Source organism: Seriola lalandi, unplaced genomic scaffold (genome assembly GCF_002814215.2).
Source record: "Seriola lalandi dorsalis isolate HSWRI2012SDOR001 ecotype SW California unplaced genomic scaffold, Sedor1 jcf7180002054928, whole genome shotgun sequence".
Lineage (NCBI taxonomy): Eukaryota > Metazoa > Chordata > Actinopteri > Carangiformes > Carangidae > Seriola > Seriola lalandi.
Window position 1 is genome coordinate 161451 of NW_019525480.1, and position 27205 is coordinate 188655.

The window sequence follows — 27205 nt, forward strand, 5'->3', positions numbered from 1 at the left end:
GGGGGCGAGATCTGTCTTCTTCCCAGAATAAGTCACAATATCTGTGTGTGTGTGTGTGTGCGTGTGTTTTCAATTAGTTTCAAGAGGTGAAAAAGTGTAAAACAAAGGTGAGTTAACGATCTGCTGATGACTGTGATCAGAGAAATACATTATCTAAAATAAAAACACGTTTTCAAATGAAAGTCCACGTTTATTTTTTTTACCTGTGTCAATTTTCATTAAAAAAATATATGTACAAAAAAAAAAAAGAAAAAGTTTCTTCCTGCTGAAAAACATTAATCATCGTAGTTTCCAGTAAACCTGAAGTTCATGATGCAACAAGCTCAGTTCAAAAAAACTCAACAATTTCCTGTTTTGGAAAGTGAAGAGACACATGTGAAGAAAATGCAGATGTGCTGTTGATACTGTGTCAACACCTCGTGCACTTTAATATTCACAGCACATAGAAATTCACTTTTGAACAGGATTAAAAAAAACTTAATCAATCATCGGCTTCAGTCAAACCGAGTCTGTGACTGTTTTTATCTCAGTCTGCAGCAAAACGTATTTTACGTGTGAACGTTACATGTGCAGATAATTTGTGTTGTGATTTTACCTGCTCAGGGAACACGAGCACTAAATGAGCATTTCTGCCACAATCCGACACGTTTACATCGTGTGTTTTGTGCAGATGTTCATTAACATAAATAACCTGCTCAAACAAACAAACAAATAACTTTATTAAATGAAATAAATTTGCCACATTGTGCAACAAATATTGACTTCATTATTATTATTATTATTATTATTATTTCATGAACAAACAGGAAGTGAAGTGTAGTAAAGTTAAACCCTGCAGTGAAGCTCTAACACCCAGAGACGTGACACGACCTTCATCATCCTCACGTCCTCCTCGTGTATCAGCTGTTCCTCACCTGAGTGATATCACCTTACATCAGCGGGAGAGACTGTGGTCACATCCAGCCTGAGACACTTTCTCACCATCACTCCATCATGCTGACCTGCACATGAACACGTGCACGTCGCCCGCCCTGCAGCGGACTGATGGGGAGTCACTGATCGCTGCGGTCTGTACAGCGTGTGTGTGTGTGTGTGTGTGTGTGTGTGTGTGTGTGTGTGTGTGTGCACGTCGTTGTTGAAGGGAAATTAAAGGATTAAATTCTCCTTGGCTGAGAAAATGTTCCTGTATCAGACTCTAACCTGCAGAAACCAACACACACACCTGAGAGTGAGCGAGTGTTTTCTGAGGCTCGTCTGGTTCAGGTCGTAGAGACTCGTGGTTAAAGTTAAAAGACAGAAGACGTGAATGTTTCTGTGTCGAAGGCTCAGACGTGTCCCCCCCCCCCCCACAGTATATCTACCCTCATTTCAGACGCAGTGCGTTTACATATCGACCTCACATCTCTTCTTAACCCTCTGTGTCCCTCACTTCACACTGACACTGGCAGAGCTGGTTTCAGGTGCTTCTCACCTTCTCAACGGACTGAACTCAAGAGTTTTACATTTCCCTTGGAGATTTTAAATCTTTATTATTTGATGTATTTTATGACTGTTGCAAACGTTAAGTCTTGTGACTGTTTCTTGTTCTCAGGTCTCTCTTACTCTCAATCAGACTGTCTGATTAAATAATAGATAGAGAAGATAATAATTTACAATAAAAGGATCCTGTTTAGAAAAAAGAAAGAAAACACAAAATCCTTAGAAGACAAAAACTAAAAAACTAAAGACTAAAATCTCTTTAGCTTTTGTGACTAAAACTAAAACACACTAAAGACTGAAAGTGAATCTAATTCAGGTGCCAAAATGAATACTGACTCACACACACACACACACACACACACACACACACACTCTGTTTGTATTGTACTGTATCTGTTACTGGAAACAGAGAGCACGTTTGATAATTACTGCGTGTGTTTCACCGCTCAGCGCGGCGTCCAACTTCACCTCATAATGAAAAATAGGGAAAATATTGTGAATCTAAATATTGGCGTGTCTCGCAGCAACAGCTGTGGACGTATTTCCATAATCTGTAATGACTTGCTTGTATTTCAGATTCTCTCAGTGTTGGGTTGTGAAAGCGCTGATAAGCCTCTCCGCTCGGGGTCGGCTCGTACGCGGGTCAGAGGATCGCCGCTACACGTCTTCATCGTTCACAGGTTGGAATATGTTAATGAGGCTGATCTGCACCTACAGCGGAGTTTGAGATTAAAACCAGGATCCACATTCATCAAACAGCTGGGAGGGAAATTTAAAACGAAATGTAAAAATCCGTCTCTTTGACTTTGACTTCTAAACTCACTCGTCGTTTAACGCGTGAACGTCTGAGCAGGATTTAGAAGACGTAGTTATGAGTCTGATTTTCATCCTGACGCCTCCAGAGCTCGAACACTGAGGCTGGACTTTAAGGTGAAAGTGAAGTTTTAATCAGATTCTTAAAAACCAACTCAAACACAAACTTTCTCAAATTTCTTTTCACTTAGAAATGCTCGTTTTGTACAGACTATATAATCTATGCTGTCATTGGTCAAGATGATGATGATGATGATGATGATGATGATGATGAATAATGTTTTTTTTTCTTAAATCTGTTTTAATGCCTTATTGCCTTTATTCTGACGGTGATGAGACGACAGGAAATGAGGTGATGACATTTTCTCTGATGTGACTCCGGTTTGGTTTATATCATCTTTCATTTAATTCACTGTATTATATCACATAAAATCTTCCCTCTTTAATTATACATGTGATTAATTATGTGACACTCTTATATTTCACTACAGGTAGACGTGAGTCTCCTGTTTTATTCCTGCTCTTGTTGAATGTGAGAATCTGATTTAAGGATCTAATCTCATCGTCTCACGTTGAGGTAGAAACGACGGTTCTTCTTCTACCTGTTCTTGTCTCGCAGTCGACTGATCTCGGACGTCTGCAGCAGCAGCTCTTTCTCCAGCTTGTTGGTGGACAGAGAATTCTCCAGAAGCTGGATCTCTATCCGAGACGTGTGGTTCAGCACCTGGTGGAGGGAGCGGCATTAGACAGAGCATCTTCCTTTAAAGTGACGGGATCGGTGAAGCGGCGACTCGTTAACCTTGGCCTCCACCACGTTGAGTTTGCGCGTCTGCTCCACCGTGTGCGTGAGGATGTTCGTCCCGATCTGCAGCATGGCGGCCGTCTGGTTGTGAACGACGTGTGACGGCACGTTGGTGACGTCTCGTCTCAGGCTCTTCTGAACGAAGCTCTCCAGCTGCAGACACAAGAAATACAGGAGGTGGATTATTAAAGGTAAAAGTGAGAAGACAGACGGAGGACGGGAGCAGAAAGACACAGAAAGACTTTTTATTTATTTTTTCCACAGCAGTTAGTTTGACCTTTGCCCTCATGGATTAAACAGGAACTACTTCCTTGTGGTTGTTCACCTCCGCCAGATCCACGTCACGAGTAGTAAAACATTTATAAAATGATTCATTCATTTTACAATAAAAAATTGTCATTAATAAAATTTAAAAATGAATGAATCTATAAATAAATACACTAAGTTACAAAGTCATTCATTATTTGATATTTTAATAGTCAATAAAGAGTAATTATAAAAAGACTTCAAATATAAAGATCTTTTATGAAAACAACATTAAACAATAACCACATCATTAAAAATACATTGATGAATTTGAAGACATGATCGTTAGTTTAGTTTAGGCCTTATTGTCGCAGTGAGTTTCTGTATTTGAAGCACTAACACCACCCGCTCAGTGCATCAAGTTCACCGAATCAAACATGTATAATGAAACATGTCAGGAGGTCTGGTATATAAAGACGCAGGTCTCTCTCCATCTCTGGGAATATCAGCCGATGCCAACTCGCACTGCCGCGCCGTGACCTTCGACCCCTGACAAATAAATAATCTATCCATCTATCCATCCCTCCAGCTCCACGTCCCCAGGATATCATGCCACTGAGAAGCACAGGGAGTTGATAAATATACCACTGCACCAACAAACAGATTGGTCCCAGCGGGACGCCCAGTCACCAGTGAGGCTGTTTGATGAGTCACAGGGAGGGAAAGTTCAGGCCACAGCGCCCAGATCACACTGGAGTTCGGTGTGGGTCACTTCTCTGGAACAGGCTGGACACACTGAACAACATCTGAATCTTTTTACTCCACCACAGTTAAAAGACTAATATTGTTTTGACTCCACTACATTTCTATGAAGCGCTCTTACTTTTTTTTACTTTATTTTGAAAATATGATAACCCATTCACTGAGTTCATCACAGGAGAAAAATCAATCACAGTGATGTCTGAACCCGTGGACGTCAGATTAAGACGAGGCAGAAGATTCTTCAGCAGAGACCTGATCTGATCCGAAGACTGTGTTTCAAGCTTTAGAAATAAAGAAAGAAATGTCTGTTGTGTTGACCACGACCAGACTTCATCACTGACTAAACATCATGTTCCGTCCCACAGAAACTTCCAGGTAACGTTCGTTTAACTCAAGATAAACAGCTTCTAGTAACTGGCTGCTGTTTTGTTGATTCAGTTGTGTTGTTATGGTCATTCTTACAGGCTTTATATTCTCCAGGTTCTACAGTCAGTCAGTCAGTCAGTCAGTCAGCCAGTCAGTCAGCCAGTACTTCAGTACTTTACCTGAAGTAATAATCTGACTGAACCACAGTGTGTTGATCTGTACTCTGACTCCAGTGATGCAGGTGTGTTTGTCGTCCTCTGCTCTCAGGTCGACGGGACGTCTGATTTTCTTTTACCTCAGTAAATGTAAGAGTTCATGAGAAAACAGGGACAGTGTTGAAGCTGTGATGCTTTCACAAGGATGATGGATCCGGACCAAAAACTAATCACTTGTTTATGAATTCTCGGCCAAACTTGGCACCGAGTTTCAGAGAAACTGACAAACAGAGAGAAGATTGAAACTCTCCTTCGTCAAGATGATGAAATGAAGGTTTGAATCCCGCTGAGAGCCGATGAAGGTCGATGCTGCCTGAGACTTGTCTGACAGCCGAGTCATTTTTCAAACGCGCTGACTAATCTTCCAGTTTCACCAACATTATGTTTTGATGGTTTTTATTCCTTTAACTGCTGATGTTATCCTCGCTCACTGACTTTATCATATTCATGGTTCCTCATGCATGTCCACGGCACTATTACTGATTTTCACTGAGCAGTTAGTTACTGCAGTGTTATTATGTTTAGTCTGCTTCAATTCAGATTAAACCGCCATCGCTCTGTTCAATCAGAAAGAACGATTTCACGAGCGGACAGATACGAATCGCAGCGCTCACAAATCCAAGCCACTTTCTGGAGAGACTTTTGAGTGAGCGGGTAAATTGGGCAAACCTGGAACAGGACGGAGAAAAACAGACGCCGTGACGCAGTGAGACGTTAATCAAATAATCAAACGGGGAGAAAACGGCTGGAACGAGTTGCTCAGTTTCTGCCTCCTGCTTCCTGAGATGAGGAGAGATAAACTCTGATGAAAGGCACAACCTCCACCTGACTGCAGCCGGGGGGGGGGGGGGGGGGGGCACTGCTGCACTACACTGCTCCAAATATACAGTATGAAGAAATATATCACATATATATTGTCCTTGTGAGCGAGTGACGGAGGGAATAAACAAGAGAAAAGGAAAAAATTAAATTAATCGAAAGAAACAAGAAAATCAAAGTTCAGCAGGTTCTTTTTGTTTTTATGTTTTGTTGAGTCTCTGGAGACACAATGTGCTGACTCTTTAATTGACCCTTACTTCCTGCTGTAGGATTAAAGCTACACACACACACACACACACGCACGCACACACACACGCACACACACGCACGCACACACACACGCACAAACACACACACACACACACATACACGCACACACAAACACACATATACACGCACACACGCACACAAACACACTCAATACATAAAAAGTCTTCACACAAACCAAAGACACACTGAAACTCACATATTCACGCACAGAAACTGGCATACACCCATGCACACACACACACACACACGCACACACGCACACACACACACACACACACACGCACGCACTAAAAATATCAACCACGCAGACGACCCCACGTATGGAGGGGCTTGTTTCTGAGATGCTAACTCAAACCAGATGTTGGCTTCGCTGTGATCTGGCCCTCTGTGTGACTTCACAGAGGGAGGGGGGCAGGGAGGGGGGGAGGGGGGACAGGGTCACCAAACTGCCCTGATAACGAGGCTGACGCACAGGCAAGTAGCACCGATAGGGATCTGGGGTAACAAGTGCGGCGCGGGTCGCTGCAGGGTGCTGGGCTCCGGGCAGATCTGGAGCTGAAGAGACTCTGAGGGACGATCGACTGACACCGAGCTCGTGGTGTCGGATCAGGTTCTGGCTCTGTGAACCTTTCTTACTTTCGATCCATGCTGCCTGTAGGTGTTACAGTGTTGGTTCCTGGTTAGAAAGTTTTCCAGCTCCTCTCCGGAGACCAGATCTCTCCAGCTTGTTCTGGGTTTTCCTACTAGTTGGACGTGGCATGAAAACCTCCAAAGGACGGCGCCCAGAAGACGTCCTGATCAGACACCTGAACCTCTTCAACTAGATCCTTCTGGACAGACGCTACGTCCAGATGTGAGAGCTCCTCACGATATCTCGGAAGCTGAGCCCGGAGCCCTCACAGAGGAAGCCCGTTACTCGGTTACTATCCGAAGCTGATGACCACAGGTGAAGGCCGGAGCGAAGGTCCGCTGCTAAACTGAAAGGTTTCTCTTCAGCTCCGGTCTCTTACAGCGTCTCCACTCCGTCAGTGTCACGCTCTGATGTCAGGGTCCATGACCCTTCATCTGTATCAGTCTGTCTTAACGAGCTTAACGAGGTGACTTTCAATCAACATGGAAAGACGGAAAAAATAATTGTTTACAAAAGGAAACAATATTTAATTCTTCAAATAAAGATTTAAACTTCCCAAAACAATTGTATGGTCGTTCACTCCTTCATATATACACTGACTCACACACACACGCACACGCACACGCACACACACACACACACACACACACACAGTAGAAGTGGACTTGTTTGTGTGGCTTCAGTTACATTCACATCTTTTCTCGGGGTTTCTTCGGTGCAGATGTGCAGAGTCGTTGTTTTACCACACTGTGTCTCTCAGTCTCAGAGCGTCCAGATGTTTTGGCAGCAGGACGAGCCAACAGCCTCAGACTTGGTTTGTGAGCGGCTGCACTTGACGTACTGTTTTATGGAGCCAGGCCTCAACTCTCTGTCCTCTCCCCGTTATCCTCGACACCTTTCACTCCTTCTCTCTCTCTGTGTCTCTGTCATTCGTGTGAATATGAATTTATCTTGAGTTTTGCAGGGAATCGTTGCTTTACCTTCATTTACATCTCCCTTTCCTCCTGTCGTCCAACAGCGTCAGTAAGACGTTTCATGTGCATCTGTGGTTGAGACGACTGTAATAAATGTTTGCACTTGGTTGTGAAGTTGTGGAGGTATTACTTCCTGTGTGCCTGCGGTGCGACACCTGGTGAACTTCTGCCTTTGTGACACAGACAGGAATCCCTAAAGGTGATGTGGACAGATGGAGAGAGATCTGAACACTTCATTTCCTCATGAAGCTGCACATGTGGTTTCTCTGTGGTTTGTGCTTCCTGAGAGATCTGAGGTTCATCAGGATAAGAGCCGCCACGATGAACACGAGAAACAAGTCTCTCATTTAGGACTGACTGGGGGGCAAAGCAAACCTACGTCAGACAACATCACTGCTGTCAAGTGAAAACTAAATCTCTCTAAGATGATTGGTTTTCGGGTCGTATGTGAGACAAGCACTTTACTCCACAGGCCTGTATTTGTGACTAGTTTGAAAATTACTCTTAATGTCATATTTCTATGAAAGAAAACAATTCAACTTTGAATCCTAGATCATGAAAGAAGTGTGAGGTTCACATCCACAGAGTCGTGTCAGTGGTTTAGAAAACAAAAATACTTTGGTTCAGGTTCGGGAAAGATTTCCAATACTTCATACATTTATGTATCAGAAATTATTTATTCCTTCTTTCATCTCCCATTAATCATCTCTCAAACCCTCAGATGTATCCTGTGACCCCCTGGAGGGGCCTGACCCTTAGGTTGGGAACCAGTGGATTAAACCACGTTAGAGCGGAAACCTGTGAACTGAGGTATTAAAGCTCCATGCTTCTTCTTCTTCTGTGTTTTATTTGAAGTGTTGATCCATCAGAAGATATAAAAACCATCTCAGTGTAGTTTTACATCTCCTCTCTCAGGCTTCTCTCTGCAGCTGTAGTAACAACAGGTCGGTGAGCCAATCAGAAGAGAGGAGGCTCTGAGCCTCTCTTCTGATTGGCTGACTGTTTTCTGAGTGATTGAATGAAAATATAGCAGATTTGAGGTAAAAACTCAGAGAAACCAAATCCTGCAAGGCTCAGTTTCCGAGTATACTCTTGAATTTCTCTGTGGACTGAGCGCTTTGATACTTTCACAGTATTAATATAGAAGCTAGAGCTGATCTATAATCACACTACACATGGACACAGACCTTTACACTGGAGGAGCTTTAAATAAACTTTTGAACGCAGAATTTTTACTTGGAATAGAGAAATTTTACGTCGATCTATTGTGAGTTTTACTGAAGTAACAGATCTGAGTACTTTGTCCACCACTGGCAGAGTTTCTTCTTGTTTTCACACTGTTATTTTCTTTTAATATATACAGTACATCTGATGTTATCACCACACAGATTGTAAAACGTTCCTGCCTTCATGTGTGTCACCGGGCAGATACAGATCCTGTGCCGTGTTTTCTCACCTGTCAGAGTTGAACCTGGGACATTCCTTACATCGTAAAACTGATCTGCTGTTTTCATTCCCCACGCTCCATATGCTCCATCTTTAGCAAATCTCCTGACAGGTGTTTTCTAAAACACCAAACCGCTGCCCAGATGTTTTACACATGTGCCTCCTGGGGAATATACAATAGCATCATGATTACGGTGCTGTCGGGGTGAGCGGGGGCGGCAAGTGTGAGTCTTACCTTTTATTGGATTGAGTAATTTAACACCCAGTTTTAGCTTGAACACATACACTGTGGGGCCAGAGACTAATAATTCAGAAACACTGGCACCAGATACAAAAGTTGATTCAGGAGATCATAGCTGGACTTTAATCCAAAATGAAATGAGGTAGGAGACGACACAGAGCAAGTCAAACCAGACTGGACTGATACGAGTATTCAGACAGATGATTGTGAAATGTTGGAAATCACAAGAAGAGGCATCAGCTCAGGACGTGTCAGAGCTCAGAGTGACGGCTGCGTGTGAACACGTGAGAGAACGGGCAAATATCTGACAAACAGTACGTTAGTGGAAAATATGGTAAATGGACTTCACTTACATTCTGTTTTTCAAAGCACTTTACAAAACTCATTCCCACACACATCCGTACATCACACCCAAACACTGATGGAACAGCCCCCAGGGGCAGTTTGGGGTTCAGTATCTTACCATAGGACACTTCGACGTGGACTGGAGGAGGACCGAACCACTGAGCCTCCGATTAGTGGACGACCCGCTCTACCTCCTAGAGTTTACTCAGTATTATAGTATTATTATTATAGTAATCAGTATTAGTTCTACTACTACAGTATTTCTGCCTCTGCACGTCTCAGTCTTTCCATTCTCCATAGTGACCACACTGATCAACTGATAGTGTAATAAACTGTTAAAGAGGAGGACTGAATGTTGAGAGATAAAGGAAAGGAGTAGACGTCTAAGTGAGTCAGTCCTGTCAGCAGGGCGTCAGCAGGGCGTCAGCAGGGCGTCAGGGTCACTCCGGTGTCTTGCACGTCACAGTTGCTTGTTTTGGGACCATGCAGCCAGTGCAATGGAAAAATCTCCACGGGACGACATTCACTTCAACCGTTCTGTGTTTATGTTGAGCGCCTGCAGAAAGCCTCCAGAGAAAAGGAGTAAAAGCCACGGTCGTGTTCCCGAGTGTAATGATGTTCATGCTGAGGTTTGGGACTGTTTGAGCACAGAACTATTACACTAATATAAATATCACTGCTGAGTGAGACGAAGCCTCAGTTCACTTTAATCCAGGTTATAGTGAGCTTGTGAATACTTTCGTTTGCCTGGTCAGTTTCTAAGTTTCTCTTCATGTTTCTTAGTTCATGTCCACTGTTTATTTTCAGCTTGTAGAAAAAAGAATGAAACTAAAAACAGATGCAATTTTAACTTTCACTTTCTCTCCTTCAGTGGTGAACTAATTGTTAATGCTTTTTTACGGGAAAGCTAATTTTATGAAAGAGGTAGGAGTGGGAAAGCAGTGGAGAAGACCCAAGTCCGTCCTGTTGTTTTGTTCCTACTGGACGCCAACACGAGGACTCCGCATCAGACACGGGCCAAACACAAACAACGCAGCTCCAATAAAATGTACCGAGCTCAAATTAAATGTCCCTGTTCCAGCCTGTTCTCCGGTCTGCAGTCAGCACAGAGAGGATGGTTGACTGGTCTGAGGTCCCTGAAGAAATAAACCTCACAACAAACAAACGGGCTGAAGTTTCTGCAAATGCCTTAAAGCCCCTTCACACACTGATACCCACAGATTTTTCCATAAGCCACAAGTGGAACGGCCTTGTCACATCCACTACACACTTGCAGAACCAGTGAAAAACAAAGGGTAAACTTTGATTAGGTCCTATTTTTGATTATAATCAGGGCAGCATGGTGGTCGGTGGTCAGCACTGTGACCTCACAGGAAGAAGGTTGTGGTTTACCGACCAACTGCCTTCCTTCTGTGTGGAGTCTCCTCGCACAAACTTCTCAATAAGCTCAAATATTTTGCAGACTCCACCGACGTCAGTTTTCATTTATACACGGAGGACATGTTCCAGACATGAGCAGCAGATCGCTGTCGACGTTTTCTGTGCATGTGGGCTACGAATCAAATCGAGATGCAGACATCCATGCAAGAAGAAGAAGACGAAGACCTCGGTGAAGAAGACGAAGAAGACCTCCTAAGACAAGCTGTGTCCAAATTCAGGGGCCGCATCCTTCGGAGGACGTGGTCTACGAAGGTGAGGCCTTTCGTAGCCGGCGTAGACTGCAAAGGGACGGTCTGTGGCCCATGAATCTCTCTTCAAACTCAGCGTCCATGTTTGTTTTCCAGCTCATGCACAGTCGATACCCTTCAGAGCCTCGCACTCAACCTCCAATAACAAAATTTACTGTCACACGAAGCCTAGTGGAGCGTAAAATGTCACAGCAAACTGACAACAAGCTATGTGACTTTACCTTCCACAGAGCTGAGAAGTATTCTTCTATTGCCAACGTGTCTGTAGCTGTTTTACACACAATCGTCTTTTCATTTTGACATGACTGATGTAAAACACTGGAAGTGGAGATGAAGAGCGGCAGGATGACTGCTGCAACAGCTCTGAAGTAAAACCACGACAAGAAGAGACGAGAAAAGGAAAGAAGAACTTTCTACATGTGTTTTACACCGTGTTTATATCACAGCTTCATGTCGTGTCACTGACCTCAATATTAAAGTGTAACGACCTTCTACCGTCTGTTGAGTGTTTGATCCCCAACACTCGGTCCGTCACAGCTCTGTTTGTGTGAAGGAAGGAATGTGAGTGTATGTCAGTAAATGCATCTATAATGTGTGTGTCTGTGCGTGTGCGTGTGTGCGCGAGGTCACTACTACACCCCCACAAACGAGCCACGACAAATATCTCAATCATCTCACCACAATCAGGACCAGATGGGCTGAGTCAACAGTGTGTGTGTGTGTGTGTGTGTGTGTGTGTGTGTGTGTGTGTGTGTGTGTGCACATGCTTTAAGTGTTAGTGAACACATTCAGGCATATGCTGAAAAGTAGGACTGTGTTCTACAATGTGTCAGTATATGGGTGTGTGTGAGTGAGTGAGTGAGTGTGTGTGTGTGTGTGTGGGTGTGAGTGTGTGTGTGTGTGTGGGTGTGTGTGTGGGTGTGTGTGTGTGTGTGGGTGTGAGTGTGTGTGTGTGTGTGTGAGCCATGTATTTATCAAACTGCTAAGAATCACACTACAAGACACATTTATCAAACGACTCCTCTGACTCACAGCCAAGTGTAAGTCACATGATTGATCCCATGAGTGATCACATGATTGATCACATGATTGATCACGATTGATCCCATGATTGATCCCATGTATGACCGGAGGAGTGATGGCAGGTAACCCTTCATCTGCTCTTCACCAGGTTCTCTGCAGTTTCTACATACCTGTATATTTCACTTTTAGCAGTTTGATAAATGCAGGTCTTGGTCTGTAGCTCCTCGTGTTGAAGAGAACCGGGGTCAGGCGTCAGGATGCGACGCCAGTGTCTGACGTTGAAATCATCCAACATCAGTTTAAAAAGTGTTTGATTAACACAAGAGAAATCAACCACAACATGGAGCAAGATACAGTTTACACCAAAGACTCATCCTCGTCTGGATTTATCAATTCAAGTCTCCAAACACAAAAAGACACTGTAGCTTAAAGTTAAACATGTCCTACGTCCTAAGTTCAGGTGATGGAAAGAAAAGAGAAAAATCGGAGGAAAATAGTTTTTCTTGTGATTTTCCACCACTGTTTTTTTTTTTTAAATCAGAATCTACTTGTGTGTTTTTGTAATAAAAAGAGAAGATCTAAAACTTGAGATGATAAAACTCGAATCGTTGAAATAACATTTGTCTTCAGGACAATATAAATGATCTTTTTCTCAACCTGATCCTGGCGGGACTCCTCGGAGGGTCAAAGTTATATACACCAGCTCCTCGGTGAAATCTATTCATTAATGTGGTTTTTCTTTCTTTATGAAAAAGAATCAGACAAACCCGTCGGAGGGCAAAGACACAGCGGAGTTAGTGACGACAGTTTTTTGTGCTGCTACAGTTCAGGGCCGTAACCCGTCCTGCTGAGTGAGCGTCGGCTTCAGACCCACAGGAGGTTGATGCTCTTATGTAAAAAGAAGGTTTCAGAACCAGTGAAAGAATGCAAACAGAGATAGTTTGGTTGGATTATAAATGCGATTGAGTCTGAGAACAGACTGTGACAGCTGCAGGAAAGGTGCAGGATAAATAAATGAAGGGCTGCTCTCACTGTACAGAACAGTCATTAAAGCACACAGACACAGAGAAGAAGAACATGCGAGTCTGTGCTGAAAGACGAGTCTGCAAGGTTACCTGGATGTCCTAATCTATTTACTATGACAATAAATAAAGCCGGTGTTTTATATTAATGACCACTGTTGTCATAGCGCTCCTCTGTCAGCGTGTTTGAACAGATGGTGCTGGAAGGACGCCACTCGATGATGGAGTCATTAACTGGATGATAGGCGGCATGGTTGAAATTAGTTTGGTAAAACATGAAGAACTAGAGTTACCGCCTCAAGGTTGTTTGCCTCCGCCAACCAATCAGGTTGCAGGAAACACGGTCACAATCTCCCCCTCTGTTCCTGTGACAGCGTTGAATAATGGCAATAAGTGTTTTTGCATAACATTATGATGTCACAGTGAAGTTGACCTTTGACCTTTGGCCATAAAATTCTAATCAGTTCATCCTTGAGCCTAATTGAACATTTGTACCAAATTTGAAGGAGTTCCCTCAAGGCGTTCTGGAAGGACAACCTGAAAATATAAAGTCAACACTGAGCTGCAGTTCCTCTAACGACCACTAGAGTCTGGCTCCAACAGTGAGTCAGTCCCCATAGACTCCCATGTTAAAATGTCCAACTTTACAGCAGAAATAAACATGTTTACAGCCTGGTACAAAAACTGTTTTGGTCTCTAGAGCTAATTTCCTCCTCCCTGACACCTGTTTATATAACTCACCTGTTTACGTTTTGAGGGCGTGGCCTCTTTGAGTGACAGGTGGGTGAGCATATGCTTGCCACAAACCAGCATGCACCGAAGTCTCAGCTCCACCTCTTTGCCCATATTTGGATTAGCTGGGGGTTAGGGGGCGGAGTCAGTCACTGCCAAGATGGCGATGGGGGAGCAGCTCACTCTGAGCTTCAAAACCAGACACACAAGTGAAACCTCCACTGGAACATTTAAAACAGGAACTGATAATAACTTTACTTTTAATTAACCAACCATCAGGCTGAATGGAGACTAACTTCTGTCTGATACGTCCTACACTCTCCCTCCTTCTTCTCTTCATCGTCAAACTATTCAAAAAGCCAAATTCATCCCAAACAGTCCTTAAAGAGAAAACTTTCATATGTGCGATTAGAATCAGGGTTTTGGTTTTGACTACCTGCTGTCCCCAGAGAGCCGAGGAAGGAGAGAGAGAGAGAGAGAGAGAGAGAGAGAGAGGGGGAGAGTTTTGAGTTCACTCGTTTTAGAGCTGATAAAAAGGGAATGTTTGAGCCCCTTTAGAGGCTGTGGTGCTTGGCCTCATGCCAGCATGAGTGTGTGTGTGAGTGCTTGTGTGTGTGTGTGTGTGTGTGTGTGTGTGTGTGTGTGTGTGTTTGCAGTGCGACTCAGAGAGAAGAATGAGAAAGAACAAGAAGAGATTTTCCAAGAAGCTCTGCGTGGTTGTGGTCAGTTTGGCACTCGGCCACAAGTCACTGGGAATCTCTCCCTCTTTTACTCCCCCTTTCCTCCCCTCCATCGCCCCCTTCCACCGCTCACACCTCCTCACTTTCATCTGTTATTCATCTGATATCTCACCCGCCATCTTTATATTCCTTCACACGTCTACCAACCTCCAGCCGTCTGTCTTCAAATTTTCTCTCCGTCCGTCCTCCTCCAAACTCTCTCCACCTCTCCACAACATTTTGGTCTCCTTCTGTCTTTTCTCTCCACCTCCACCTCCTCTCCCTCCTTCTTCATCTCCTCAGTCTGTCCTCCCTTTACCCTCGACTCGTCAACTTCCATGGCAACTGAAATCTCCTACAGTGCCAACTCACAGCTGTAGAGTGATGAATGACTCTTTAAACTGGGATTTGAAAACAAAATGAACCACCATTAACACACACACGCACGCACGCACACACACACACACACACACACACACACACACACACACACACACACACTGTGGAGGAGTATTTCATCCCCGTCCAGCTGATAACAGCCTGTCTGCTTCACTAACTAATTTGGTGGCCTTTTGGACAGAAGATAAATTTCGCTCAGTCTCTCTCCGTTTCCTCCTCTTGACGATTCGTCATGTGACGTGTCTTGACGTCTGGCTCTGAACCCAGACGTGGCGACTTCAGATCAGGGCCAGTTGAAACCGTTTGTTTCCGTCCATCATGTTGAAGTGACAATAGAAAACTTTTTTGTTCTAACTTATCATCATTAAGTGAACATTGTTTTCACAGTGTCATGACTGTAGAGTAACGACACCGTCAGCGTTAAGACTTTGTAGATATCACGCCACCGAGACAGAGACATCAGGCGCTCTTACATCACACAGAGCGCCAGTGATACGGAGTAAACTCACCAGCCAGCAGCCACATTGATTTCAAATGAAAACCTGCTGGCTGTCTAACGTCTCTAACATTATTAGACTGATGATGCGTCACTGATCAGCAGCATCTGACCGACGTAGCTGGTCGAGGTCGAGCTGGTTTTAAAAGCAGCACTGGCAGGACTCGAGTATAAACACCATGATGTTGGATGAAACAATGTTTTTATTTTTCTCCTTTTTTCTAAAGTTCACTTTTAGTTTTTGACCTGTTACTGTGTGTTTTTTATTTAAATGTAATAAAAAGTTACAGAGTGTTTAAATAAGTAGACGATGTAAAACCAGGTCAGAGAGAAGCAGAGGACAGTCGGTGATTGTTGGAGCCACACTGTCGTTCTGACTGATGGTTTTATCATATGTGAAACACCCGCTGAGCCAGACTTCCTTCATGGGGCAGAGAAAATAAAAGCATCAGATGGAAGCAGAAGCACAGAAAGGAGAATCAGACAAGGACACGGGTTCTCCATCAGATCCTCTGTGTGAGAGGATTTTCAAACTAAATCTTCCTTATCTTGTTTGATGCCTGTGCACATAATGGTGTGTGGTCAAGATCCAAGATCCACAGAGCTATGTGTGTGTGTGTGTATGTTAAATATTTGTTTCATGTAAACGGGCGCCTGTAAAACTCACCCATCAAACTGTCTCTGAAACATTTTAATGAAAAGCAGCAGATTTCAGTCACAGGGCTTTTTAAATGCTTTAGATTCAACGCTGGACATATGTTGATCCACTCTGGATGTAACACAGGAACCAAGTACCCATGATGCACAGCATGAAGAACGTCTCTCTGCAGGATAGATCAGGTGAGGCTGTGATGAATTTGATTCCCAGGGAGATCTGTGATCCAGAGGAGAAGCCGCCTCAAGAACAAACATGTAGGAGCTGAACTCTGAGTGTGTGTGTGTTGGGTTTCTAAAAGCAGCAGCCGCATGGTAAACGTCTGGAAGACTGAGGGGTGACTTCTGATGAATTTCACAATACGTCCTCTCTATAGAGCGGCATGATCAGAGGCCACCGGCCAATCAGAGCAGACAACACTACGGTAAAGCAGAAGTGTCTGATACGCTGCTCTCTAAGATCTAGACAGCTAAATAATCACGTGTCTCTTTGTAGCTGTTATCACTGTGTCGTTTTCCCACACACTCGTTTACTCTTCAGCATCTTGTTTATTCCTTGTTTACTCCAAAGATGTTGGTGGTCTGTTGGTCAGAGAGACGCCTCTGTTTTCTTTACCACAGCAGCCAAAGACTCTCCTGAACGTTCACCTGCTCTGGGGAAGAACGGATAACATCCAACAACAAATCAGCGTTGTGATCTGATCTAATTAAATCGTCAGGAAGGAAGTTTTTCTTTGGGAAAAATACACCTGTCAGTCTGAAGCTGACCTGCGGGGAACGGACACACCTTCGTTACAAACATTTCTCGCTCATATGTGCAGCTGGAGAAGAAGCCGACACGTTTACTTTGCAACTTCTGATACTTTTTGATAGTTTCACCAAAACTCTTTCGACCAAAGAAATAGTCCCAATACAAAGTGGTAACAGTGAAATCTGTCAGTGATCCTGAACAACTGACACGAGTGTTTGAAACCTGAAGTTTGCACTACAATACTTGTTGTGCTGGAGTTTGTGTTATGAGTCAGAATGACACGATAATAAACAAAAGGCCGAGGATGAAAAATGCCAGAATTGTCCTTTAATTTCTTTTAAAAGCATGTAACATATCTTAATGTTTATTTACATGTATTTTAATGTAACATAAACAAATCCTTTTCTACCCACTTAAAATAAATCCTTGTGCTTTGGGCGAACTGTCCCTTTAAGCCTCCGCTGACGGCTCCAGGTTCAACATCCACTTGATACCGACACTTACTGTCCAGACACGACCTCCCCGAGCTGCTCACAATGTGAAAGACTGACACCAAACCTCTCGGCTGTGTTTGTTTCCCCTCAAGAGAAACACAAAGTGCCACGAGCAGATCAACAAACCGATCATCCCGCAGTACGCACAAAAATTCAATACACAGAACATGTCAACAGCTTCTGCCCAGACGGGCTGTAAACACTTCCTCTCGCTTGTTTGTTCATATGGAGCAACTCGGACTGAAACAACCCCCCGACAACACGCTTCATATTCTCTGTCCTTAACTTGTAATTACACGGAGATGCAGGGTTAAGGCCACATTTGATTGCGCCAGCAGATTCCAGCCGATTAATTACGTGTTATCATAAAGTTAGGACTGAGCCTGAAGTGGATTTTCTGTTTTCTTTGCAATTCAGATGGTGCTGGCTTCCCCCAAACTGGGCCTGAGCGCTTTGACCCGGCTGCTCAGAGGGAAAGAGCAGCGCCGGGCCAAGAGGAGAGATTCCTCTCTCAGGCTCACATAAACAAACACAGAACACGGAGTAAAAGAGAACTGGCACTGAAAATACTCACAAGTAAGAAATCATTTAGAGTCTGAGTCACAGAACGATACCGTCGATGCAGCAGCTTCAAAAAGCTTCTGGAAAACTTCAATTTAAAGCTTCTTTATATTTTTCACAAAATTGTAGATATAGGTCGACTGTACTTTCTGTACAACTGAGTGGAATGAAAGGTTTTTAAATGCAAATGCACCATTTATGAAAAATAAAAGTTAGTTTAATAACTAATAACACGTCTGCAAGTGCTCGTAAGAAGAGCAGTAACTAGAGAGATATCCATCATTTCCACCACCACTATCACAGCCACAAGCTTTGACTCTTATCTAAAATATTTTGCTAATAAACAAGTACAAGGTCTGTAGAGACCCACAGCACCATCAGGATGACGGTGCAGCTCTTTACTAATATGTGATCATGAAATCAGTGGATTAGTGATGTTAAATATTACACAATATATATATAACACAAACAATATATTTTATATTTTAGCTAAAACTAAGAAACAATAGTACTATAAACAAACTCTTAAATAATGCTGAGGTATACAGGAGTGATCTGGATGTTTTAAATTGATGAAGCTACACAAACTGATGTTCAGGTGCCAAATCAGTGAATACTGTTAAAGTCATATATTGTTTCCACTGTTGGTAAGTGGTTCAATAACCTTTATCAGCTGAAACATTAAACATTTGAATGACAAGTGAACAAAGTGTGTCTGACATCTCAACAATGTTCTGCTTGTTCCATGTAAAAGTGTGAATCAGCTGTGTGATCACTCCTCCCACTCTCAGTGTGACTCCGGCGTCCTGCTCGGCCGTCGGGTGCCCCAGCGCTTATTTGTGATGCTGTAAAGGTCGAACTGTGTTAAACTGTAAAAACAAACGTCCCTGAGCTGATGATGTGCCGTGTCAGATGTTGGTACAGTGAACTGTCCTTCAACTGTGATAAAGAAAGCACAGCTGGTGTCGGGCTCTTTCTAACCTGTGGCACCAAATAACAGCAACACATCAGTTTGTTGGCTGGTGACGAGACTGTCAAACCACCAATAATCCAGCTGTGTGAACTGCTACATTCAAAACTGTAGCTTTCCAGTCCAAATAAACAACAGATAAACCAGTGATCGCTGCAGTATTTTATGATTACTTGGTTACTGGATATCTCTGTTGGATTCCTGCTAAATTTAGTCAGCTCAGGCCAGACAACAGCAGACGTCTTGTAGGAGGACGTTTGGCTTATCTGGTAGTAATTTCCTTCTTAACTTGGGCCAAAGTGACGATTTGGCTTGTTCAACCTCTACAGTGAAGGTATCCAACGTGTTTAATAACAACTGAGACGTCCCAGATGAGCTCAGGAACCAGAGTCCAACCTGACGCTGCCAACACACATGTGAAGGGTGAGAGCTGTGACGGAGAAATGAAGGAAAACACAACTATTCCAGTGAGGTGCAAAAGTCAAAGACAGAAGGGAAGAAGCTGCATCAACACATTTCTGATGAAATCTCTTATTTCAGGTTCTAACTCTTCACCAATGTTACAAGCTACAAGCTAAACTGAGAACCAGCTGGAGACAGAACCTTAATGTTCTGTAGTTAATTCTTAAACCTGCACTGCATGACTGACTCTTTTTCCCACTTACAGAAGAAACAAGTTGTTGTCGTTTTGAACACAACACTGACATAGCATCAACTTTTATCACTCGAAACACGCTGCTTGCCTTGTGTGTGCGTGACGGCTGCATCGCTGAACTGCTGCAGCTCGCACCTGTATGTGTTCACCCCGGCTGTGTATCTGCTGCGTCGCTGCTACTACCAGCTCTGTCTTTCTACGTCTTTCTACTTATTAGCAGTTATTTGTTTTCACATCCAGCAGCTAAAGAGCAACATGATGATTCATGTGGAGTGGAGTTTGTGTCTTCTGATGAATCCAATTCCACTATTCCCTCTATTTTAGCTCTGTGTTTGGTCTCCACCAGTTCCTGAGGGAAATATCTGGCTTTTTAGCTGCTAACTTTTTACAGCTGTTTGTCTGAAAACAGCTGCTGTTGAAAACAACACTATGAGAGCGGTGAGAGTGAATCAGAACGGTAAGATAAACAATGAGCTGAATCTCACTGCTGATACTTCTCTGAACACTCAAATTGAAACCAGATATGACATATGCAAAGACAAACATGTTTTTATTAAAAATCTCTGCTAATTAAAAGAGATATTTGTACGTTTTGCTATCACAACATAGCTAACGGTAGCTTTAGCAGCTGTTTACTTACCAGTCTGGAAGAAACATTGTGAGTTCAGCATCTTCATTCCTTTGGACAGCAAGTTAGCATGCTAACCACCTAGCCCCAGCCATTTGGACTGTCTCATCCCTTTCCGATACCGAGTCACTGTAGCGTCCAGGCTGCTCTGAAGAAGTAGCTGCTTAGAGGACGTATTATAAGCTCTTGTCTTGTAAATGAAATGATGACTGAAGCTTTTGGAAGGCTGGTTAGAAAACAGCTGCTAATGATAACATTAGCTATGTAGCAATAACAAAACTTACAAATAACTCCTTTAACTACTTTGTGAAAGAAATATTAATCAGACCCAAAATCTGTGATTTTCTGTTTATTGTTCGATACAAAGAATTAATTGTGCACAGATGAATTTAATAAGATGTCGTTTTTTTAATCTTTAACAAAGTAAATGTGACAATTAATCCTGATATTTAGTGAACAACTATTACAGAGCTGTGTCAGTGGGAGGATCTGTAGAAACCGAATGTTCAACTGAAACTAACGGAGGGTGACAGAACAGTTTGCAATGAATCCTTAAGAGCCTTTGAACCCAAAACCTGTGGGATTTACTCTCATATAAATATACTGCAATGTATAAACCAGTGACTTGAACAGTGTTAGACCCCTGAATCACTGAAACGTTGCACTGAAACAACATAAACGTGGTGGGGTGGGGGCACATCAAAGTAAAGGATGGTAAAGTGTCTTTATGCAGTTTGTACTGGAATAAACACACGCCCATGTCTCAGTGTATTTTGTCATCTGATTAAACTGTGATTAGAGTCACACACGTTAGTGAAAACACGCCTGTTCCTGGAAGAATTACACCACTTAGAATAAATAATTCATCTGCACACGTGTTTGATCCACTTAAGAAACAATCAGTACCTGAAATCCAGAGTTTAATAGTTTAACTATCCTCTTAAAACTATGTGTCTTACTTACAGCCTTGAAACTTTGGCCAATATATATTTACACGTTGCTGTTCACCTTCTGCACAACGTCAACTTAACACAACATTTTCTTTGGATCAGGGACGTGAAGACATTTTGAAAGCAGAGAATGTTTATCACAGGACCCCCTGAGAAAACCCCAGTAATGGCCAAATAATGGTTTCCAATCCCACCCGAGTGCGTCTGCGTAGCTGTGTGTCCATGGGTGCGTAGCTGGCTGTGCATGTAGTATGTCAAAGTATCAGTGTGTACACTCCTCATAACTGAACATGTTCAACAAGCGTTCAAGCAACAGGTTCAAACTAGATCCCTCGTGACGGCCAGTCTGTACTGCCTGTTTATCAGTGGTGCTGAGACCTGGTTTTTCCTTCTTCTAATCTATTCTATTGTTTTCTTGGTGGTTCACTTCATGGTCCACTCAATACGTTGGACACTTCTCACCCTCGACAGTCACCATTTTGGCTACGGAGCAGAAGGGGAGGGAACGCCAAGGTATTTTCAAACTTGAGAAAACAGCGACCGAGGAAGGACACAGAGAGCTAAAACGTTGTGATGGTCATTTCCAGTGAGTACACAACAGAGACGTTTGGTTTGGGACGACACCACTCTGTCAGATTTCACACGCTGTGCACACAGTGTACGACATGTGAGTGTACTGACTTTATTTAAAGACACAGCAAACATCTTTTTTATTCCACTAAATTTTCTTTCTTGTCACGACCTGGTGCATACATTACCCACAATGCAACTCTACAGCCAGCAGATCTCTCTTGAGACATTAAAGGCTTTACAGAATTCCTTTCAGGTATGAAGTCGCACTCAACACCTGGAGCCAGACTCTGAATCATGCCGAGTTCCCCTTTAAGATCTAAACCTAATTAAACACCCACAACACACACCGACCGGTGACACCTGAACACACTGTTCTGTTCTAACTGACCAGACACCGACGCCGTCACCTGACCAGCATGTTTAACTACATGCTGTACCCTCCTGCTTCCTCCGTCCGTGTGGCACATCCAGTGTAAACTACGTGGTCATCGGTTGTGTGTTGCGCTCTTCACTTCCACTATCAACTCGCCAGATCGTGTTCACAGAGTCTATGAAAAGCTCTGAGGACATTTATTCTAAGGACTAAATGTTTGGAGTCTGGAGGCTCCTGACCTCGTCCAACCCTTCTGGGTCTAACTTTGGCTTTGTCTCCGTGAAAAGTTTACTGAGAAAATAGTGACTTTAGTAACTTTTACTCTTTATTCACCAGCCTCCACTTCTGCTGTGATCTCCCAGGTCGTCTCTGGGGAATCAATAAAATTAGTTTTATTTGTTTTTTTTAACATCATTATCTGCTATTTACCTAATTGGAGCTAATGAAAGCTGAATGAAAGCAGAGTACGCTGCTGCTGGCATTGTCACATGGCACGTAGCGCTAAGTGGACTGAATTAATGGCAGTAGCCTAAGCGCTCGATGACAGGTTGAATAATCATTACAAACACAGACGGCACGTACTGTATTACTCCGAGAACAAAAACACTCTGCAAAAGACGTCAGTGATGAAATATCAGTATCCATCTTGGGAGTTGGCGAGCGGTGTGTGTTTGTGTATGTACATGTGTGTATGTCTGGTTGATAGCCTTATGTTTGTATACTATTACGAGCAGTGATTGCTTTTCACTGGTTTACGCACGTATTTGGCCCGAGGCATCAAATAAAATCGCTGTCGCCCTTCGTACTGCTCTTAATCATGATTAAATATCATAACGTCCGTGTTTGACTTGGCCACCTGTCTTGGCAGCAGAGAGAGATTTCATCAAACAGAGCTTCTTTATCCAGTTTAAAATGAAATTGAACAGTTTAATGCTGACATCAGATCAGCCCAAAGGACCCGGAGATAAACACAGAGGTTTCATCACTTCTACCTGCAGAACATGGATTTATTTTACATTCTGCTGTGGAGTCATTGATAAATCTTTACTACCAAGTGAAATAAATATAAAACTTGTAAAATCACTGAGTGAGTCTTTCTTACAGAGAAGACTAAAGACCGCAGCGTGTTAGTTATCTGGTCTAAAGACTGTTTCAAATCACTTAGACACTTATAAAGAAAATTAAAAGTGACAAATGTGACAGTTAAACTACAAACTGCAGCTTTTGAATCTGATTTCAAAAGAAAAATAACGACTGGAAGCTGAAAAGTTGGAGCAAGAAATTCAAACGTTGCACCTGAACTTTTTTGACAATAATCTAATTATAATTAGATTGAATGTCACTTTATTATAAAATCAATGAATCCTGGTCCCAGGCTGCTGTGTTCAATATCTGCCTTCTTGTCATACCTGAGGTTGTTATGGGCGACTGAGGTATCAGGGGAGTTAGTGAGAGTTAAATGACTGAGCTCAACCTCAGCTGCCGTATCACTGTCGCAACAGAAAGAAATAAACAGAAATAAGTATTTTTGAGATTAGGAGATAAATTCTGTACGAGTAGTGTCTCTTTAAATACACTTTAAATAAAAGGTTTGTAATGACACTGAATTCCAAATGGAAAACTAGTTTCCACTAAGAAGAAAACAATGGAACAGACACAATGCACAGAGTATGAAACTGGGACATTCAGACAGAAAACGAAGCAACATTTTGCCTCATGTCATTTCCATGAATTTGAGTGCTGGACTGAGCGCACTGTTTGTGTGTGTGCGTGATGGTTTCAGCCTCGGACTGAACCCAGAACTCCCCAGAAACTCCAGTTCTTTATGTAACTTCCCTCCAGTCTCTGTGATCTCTGTAGATTCATGAAACTGAGTCGCACAAATCCTTCAGCTGCTGCAAACACTTTGTCCTTGCGTCAGATCCACTCACACTCACATCACCTGTAAAACGAGCTGTGTGTCCAGTCTGAGCTCAGTCCTCGTTACAAAGAAAACCTTCTGTTTGTTCACGTCATGTTTCAGCATTTCTGATGAGTCACGAAAATGTGCAAAATAAAATAAACTGAGTGTCTTTATTTCTCTCACAGCAGATTACGAGCTTCGTTAACAGCTGATCTGATATCTGATGCACAAACACACTGTCCCTTCCTCTCCCTTTCCAACACACACACACTGGTTCTTCTACACATGACCACATCTCCTCATGTACACACACACACACACACACACACACACACACACACACACACACACACACACACACACACACAGGGAAGAGCAGAGGCAGCTCTCAGGGCAGTAATGGGAAAGTTGCTGACTGTGGGTTTGTTTCTGCTCCAGCTGTTGTGCTGACAGCAGCGTTTCTCTGGGAAAAACTAACTGACAAATGAACACAGTAAATATGGAGATCCAAAGGGAATCACAACAGCTGATTAGAGAGGGACGCAGTGTGTGTGTGTGTGTGTGTGTGTGTGTGTGTATGTGTGTGTGTGTGTGTGTGAGTCTGGTTTTGTCCAGTTTGATGCATGTGTATCTATAGGAGGATTCACAATACGTTCTCATTTGTTAGAGCAAAAACTGTGAATCCATCATTAGAGAGACGCCGTTCTGTACGAGAGTGTGTTACTTTTTTTTTTTTTTTTAAAGTGTGTGTAATCACGGTCGTTCAATGTGCAATAGATCAGCTGATTAGAAGAAAAGTGTGTGTTTGTGTAACGTATCTCAGTATCTGGGTTTACTTAAACGCTGTTAAAAGGTCTGAAAGATTTTAGGAAAATCAGTGAGACAAAAAGCAGCTGCAGAAAATAACATGGACAAATTATCTGAATTATGTTATGGATTTCATCATGAACACACACACACACACACACACACACACACAGTTAAAAGAGGTGATGCGGAGCGTTTGCTGGCTGGGAGACAAACTCAGACCACAAGTATTATAATTACTGTTCGTTAACTTGAATTTAACCATATTTCTTTTGAACAAACTCAATGGAGTCAATATGGAGGGATGTATTTGTGTGTGTGTGTGTGTGCGTGCGTGTGTGTGTGTGTGTGTGTGTATGTCACAGCTGACATGTAAACCAGAGATAAAGAGACTGTGGTTGATGTGATGATCTGCAGACCTTCTCTTCATCTCCTCTTCCTCTCTGACAGCGCACATCCCATCCTCACTAATGGCCATAAATATGTGGACAACAGAAAATAACCATGATTGCTGAACATCTGTGGGTATCAGCGGCTCTCCTGGTTTCAGTCTCTCCACCAGATGTTGAACCTGCTGCAGGGATTTTCTCTCCTTCAGCCGCATGAGCATTAGTAGGTCCAGCACTGATTAGAGTTGATAAGGTCTGGCTCACGGTCGGCGTTCCACTTCATCCCAGAGGTGTTGAACGGGGCTGAGGTCGGGGCTCTGTGCACACCAGAGTGGGGAAATCATTTCTTTAAGGACCTGGCTTTGTGCACGGGGCACCGTCATGTTGAAAACTGCTGACACAAAGTTGGAAGAACAATGTTGTCTGGAACATAAGCGCGTGCTGTGAAGGGCTGCCAACCCAAAAGTAGATGATTTGAGTCGTCCGTCGATTTTGAGATAAGAAATCAGTAATGTTTATGAAAACTGAAAATATCTATATATAAGAAAAAAACCAATGAACCACAGTGACTGTATCTCCAGCTCCTCTGGCACCAGTCTGTTAATGTTCCAGAGTTCACCACTAAAAGCTTTGGTGAAGCAGCTTAACGCTCCGAGCCGATGGAACAGTTTCCTCGAGGAGCTGAGAACAGCTGGAAGGACTGACAACAGTCTTTTATTAACTGTGGTTTTTAGTCATTAACTTTGTTTTATGCATGTAGGGTTAGGGTTATCTATTTTATTGTGTCTCATAGTCAGCTGCATTACTTGCTTGTCGTCTGTGAAGCTGAACTCCGTGTGCAGATGCTCCAAAATTAAACAACATGATGTGGAGGGAAAGTGTCCAATTACTTCTGGCCACCTAGTGTATTTCCTTCTGTGATTGCGTCCCCTCCTCCTCTGCAGTCGGTCTGTGGCTCTTCACTGAGCTTTGAGTGAAAATCTAAAAGCTTCAGCCTCATTTCTTCTTTTCTTGATTTAGTATAAATCCACTCCCCCACTCCTCCTCCTCCTCTTCTTTGTTTCTGTCTTGTATTTCCTCTCACCTCCCTCTCCTCCTTTTATCTGAACTAACTTTATCTTCCAGCCTTTGTTCCTTTCTTTGCTTCGCTGCAGTGATTAATGAGGCAACAGGCCACTTGTCTGGAAGTGTTGAGCTGTGTCTTCCTCTTTCATCCTTTTTTTCCCTGGTCTCTCTGTTCCACACACATTTACTCATCTCCTCACACTTGGATGGATTTGTTGCTCGAGCTCTTTCCCTTCAGGCTCCTTCACCTTCACCATCATCCTCTTCATCATACAGTAAAGAAGCTGTTTTATCTCTCCTTCTGCACACGTTGTAAATGACTGTAAACAGAAGTTTCCAAACACCTAACCATAAGATCAGACCAGAAGTATGAAATTAAGTGAAAACCTCCCAAATACAGAAGAATATTCAGGATCTTTTTGCAGAGATGCAGCTTCAGGAGAGGAAAACCAGGAAAATGCTTGGAGCCCACAAAGGAAAAAGGGGCCCCCCACGGCCCCTCATACAGGCACAATAACAACTATAAACCCCCTTAAAGACACTATACAGTCGCTGCTGCTGCCCCAAACCCCCCCTAAGTGGGACCCCTCATGATGTGTGCTGTAGCTAGTGTCTAACTATTCCCTGCATGTGAGGCGTTTAGGGAACACCTATGAAACTGCTTTAATGTGAAGAATAGTTTACTGTGAAAAAGGAAATTGTTGAAAGGTGCGAAGCTCAATTTTTCTCCCGTTTCCAAAGTCGTAACAGATTTTTTCGACCTTTGATTTAAAAAATCAGTTTTATAATCTTGGTGAAATGTTTCAGCTAACTGCACATACTCTCTTTCTTTCTCCTTTATTTCTGTCCCTCTCCGTCTGTCAGCTTGTCTGCAGCGTGTCTCCAGCAGCCAATCAGATTCAGCGTGTTGATAAAAAGCCCAGTAATCAGCTGCAGAGATACAG

At 43.0% G+C, this 27205-nt stretch overlaps 1 protein-coding gene across 1 annotated transcript in view; it reads right to left on the reverse strand.

The window, feature by feature from the left end:
• Positions 1-27205, reverse strand: part of angpt4 (angiopoietin 4) — a 44686-nt gene that overhangs the window by 7346 nt on the left and 10135 nt on the right. Inside the window, exons 2-3 of the mRNA XM_023393082.2 lie at positions 3092-3247; positions 2895-3016 (exon numbers count right to left, since the gene is read on the reverse strand). Of these exons, the coding sequence (XP_023248850.2) occupies positions 2895-3016; positions 3092-3247 (278 nt within the window). The remainder of the gene's footprint in view (positions 1-2894; positions 3017-3091; positions 3248-27205) is intronic.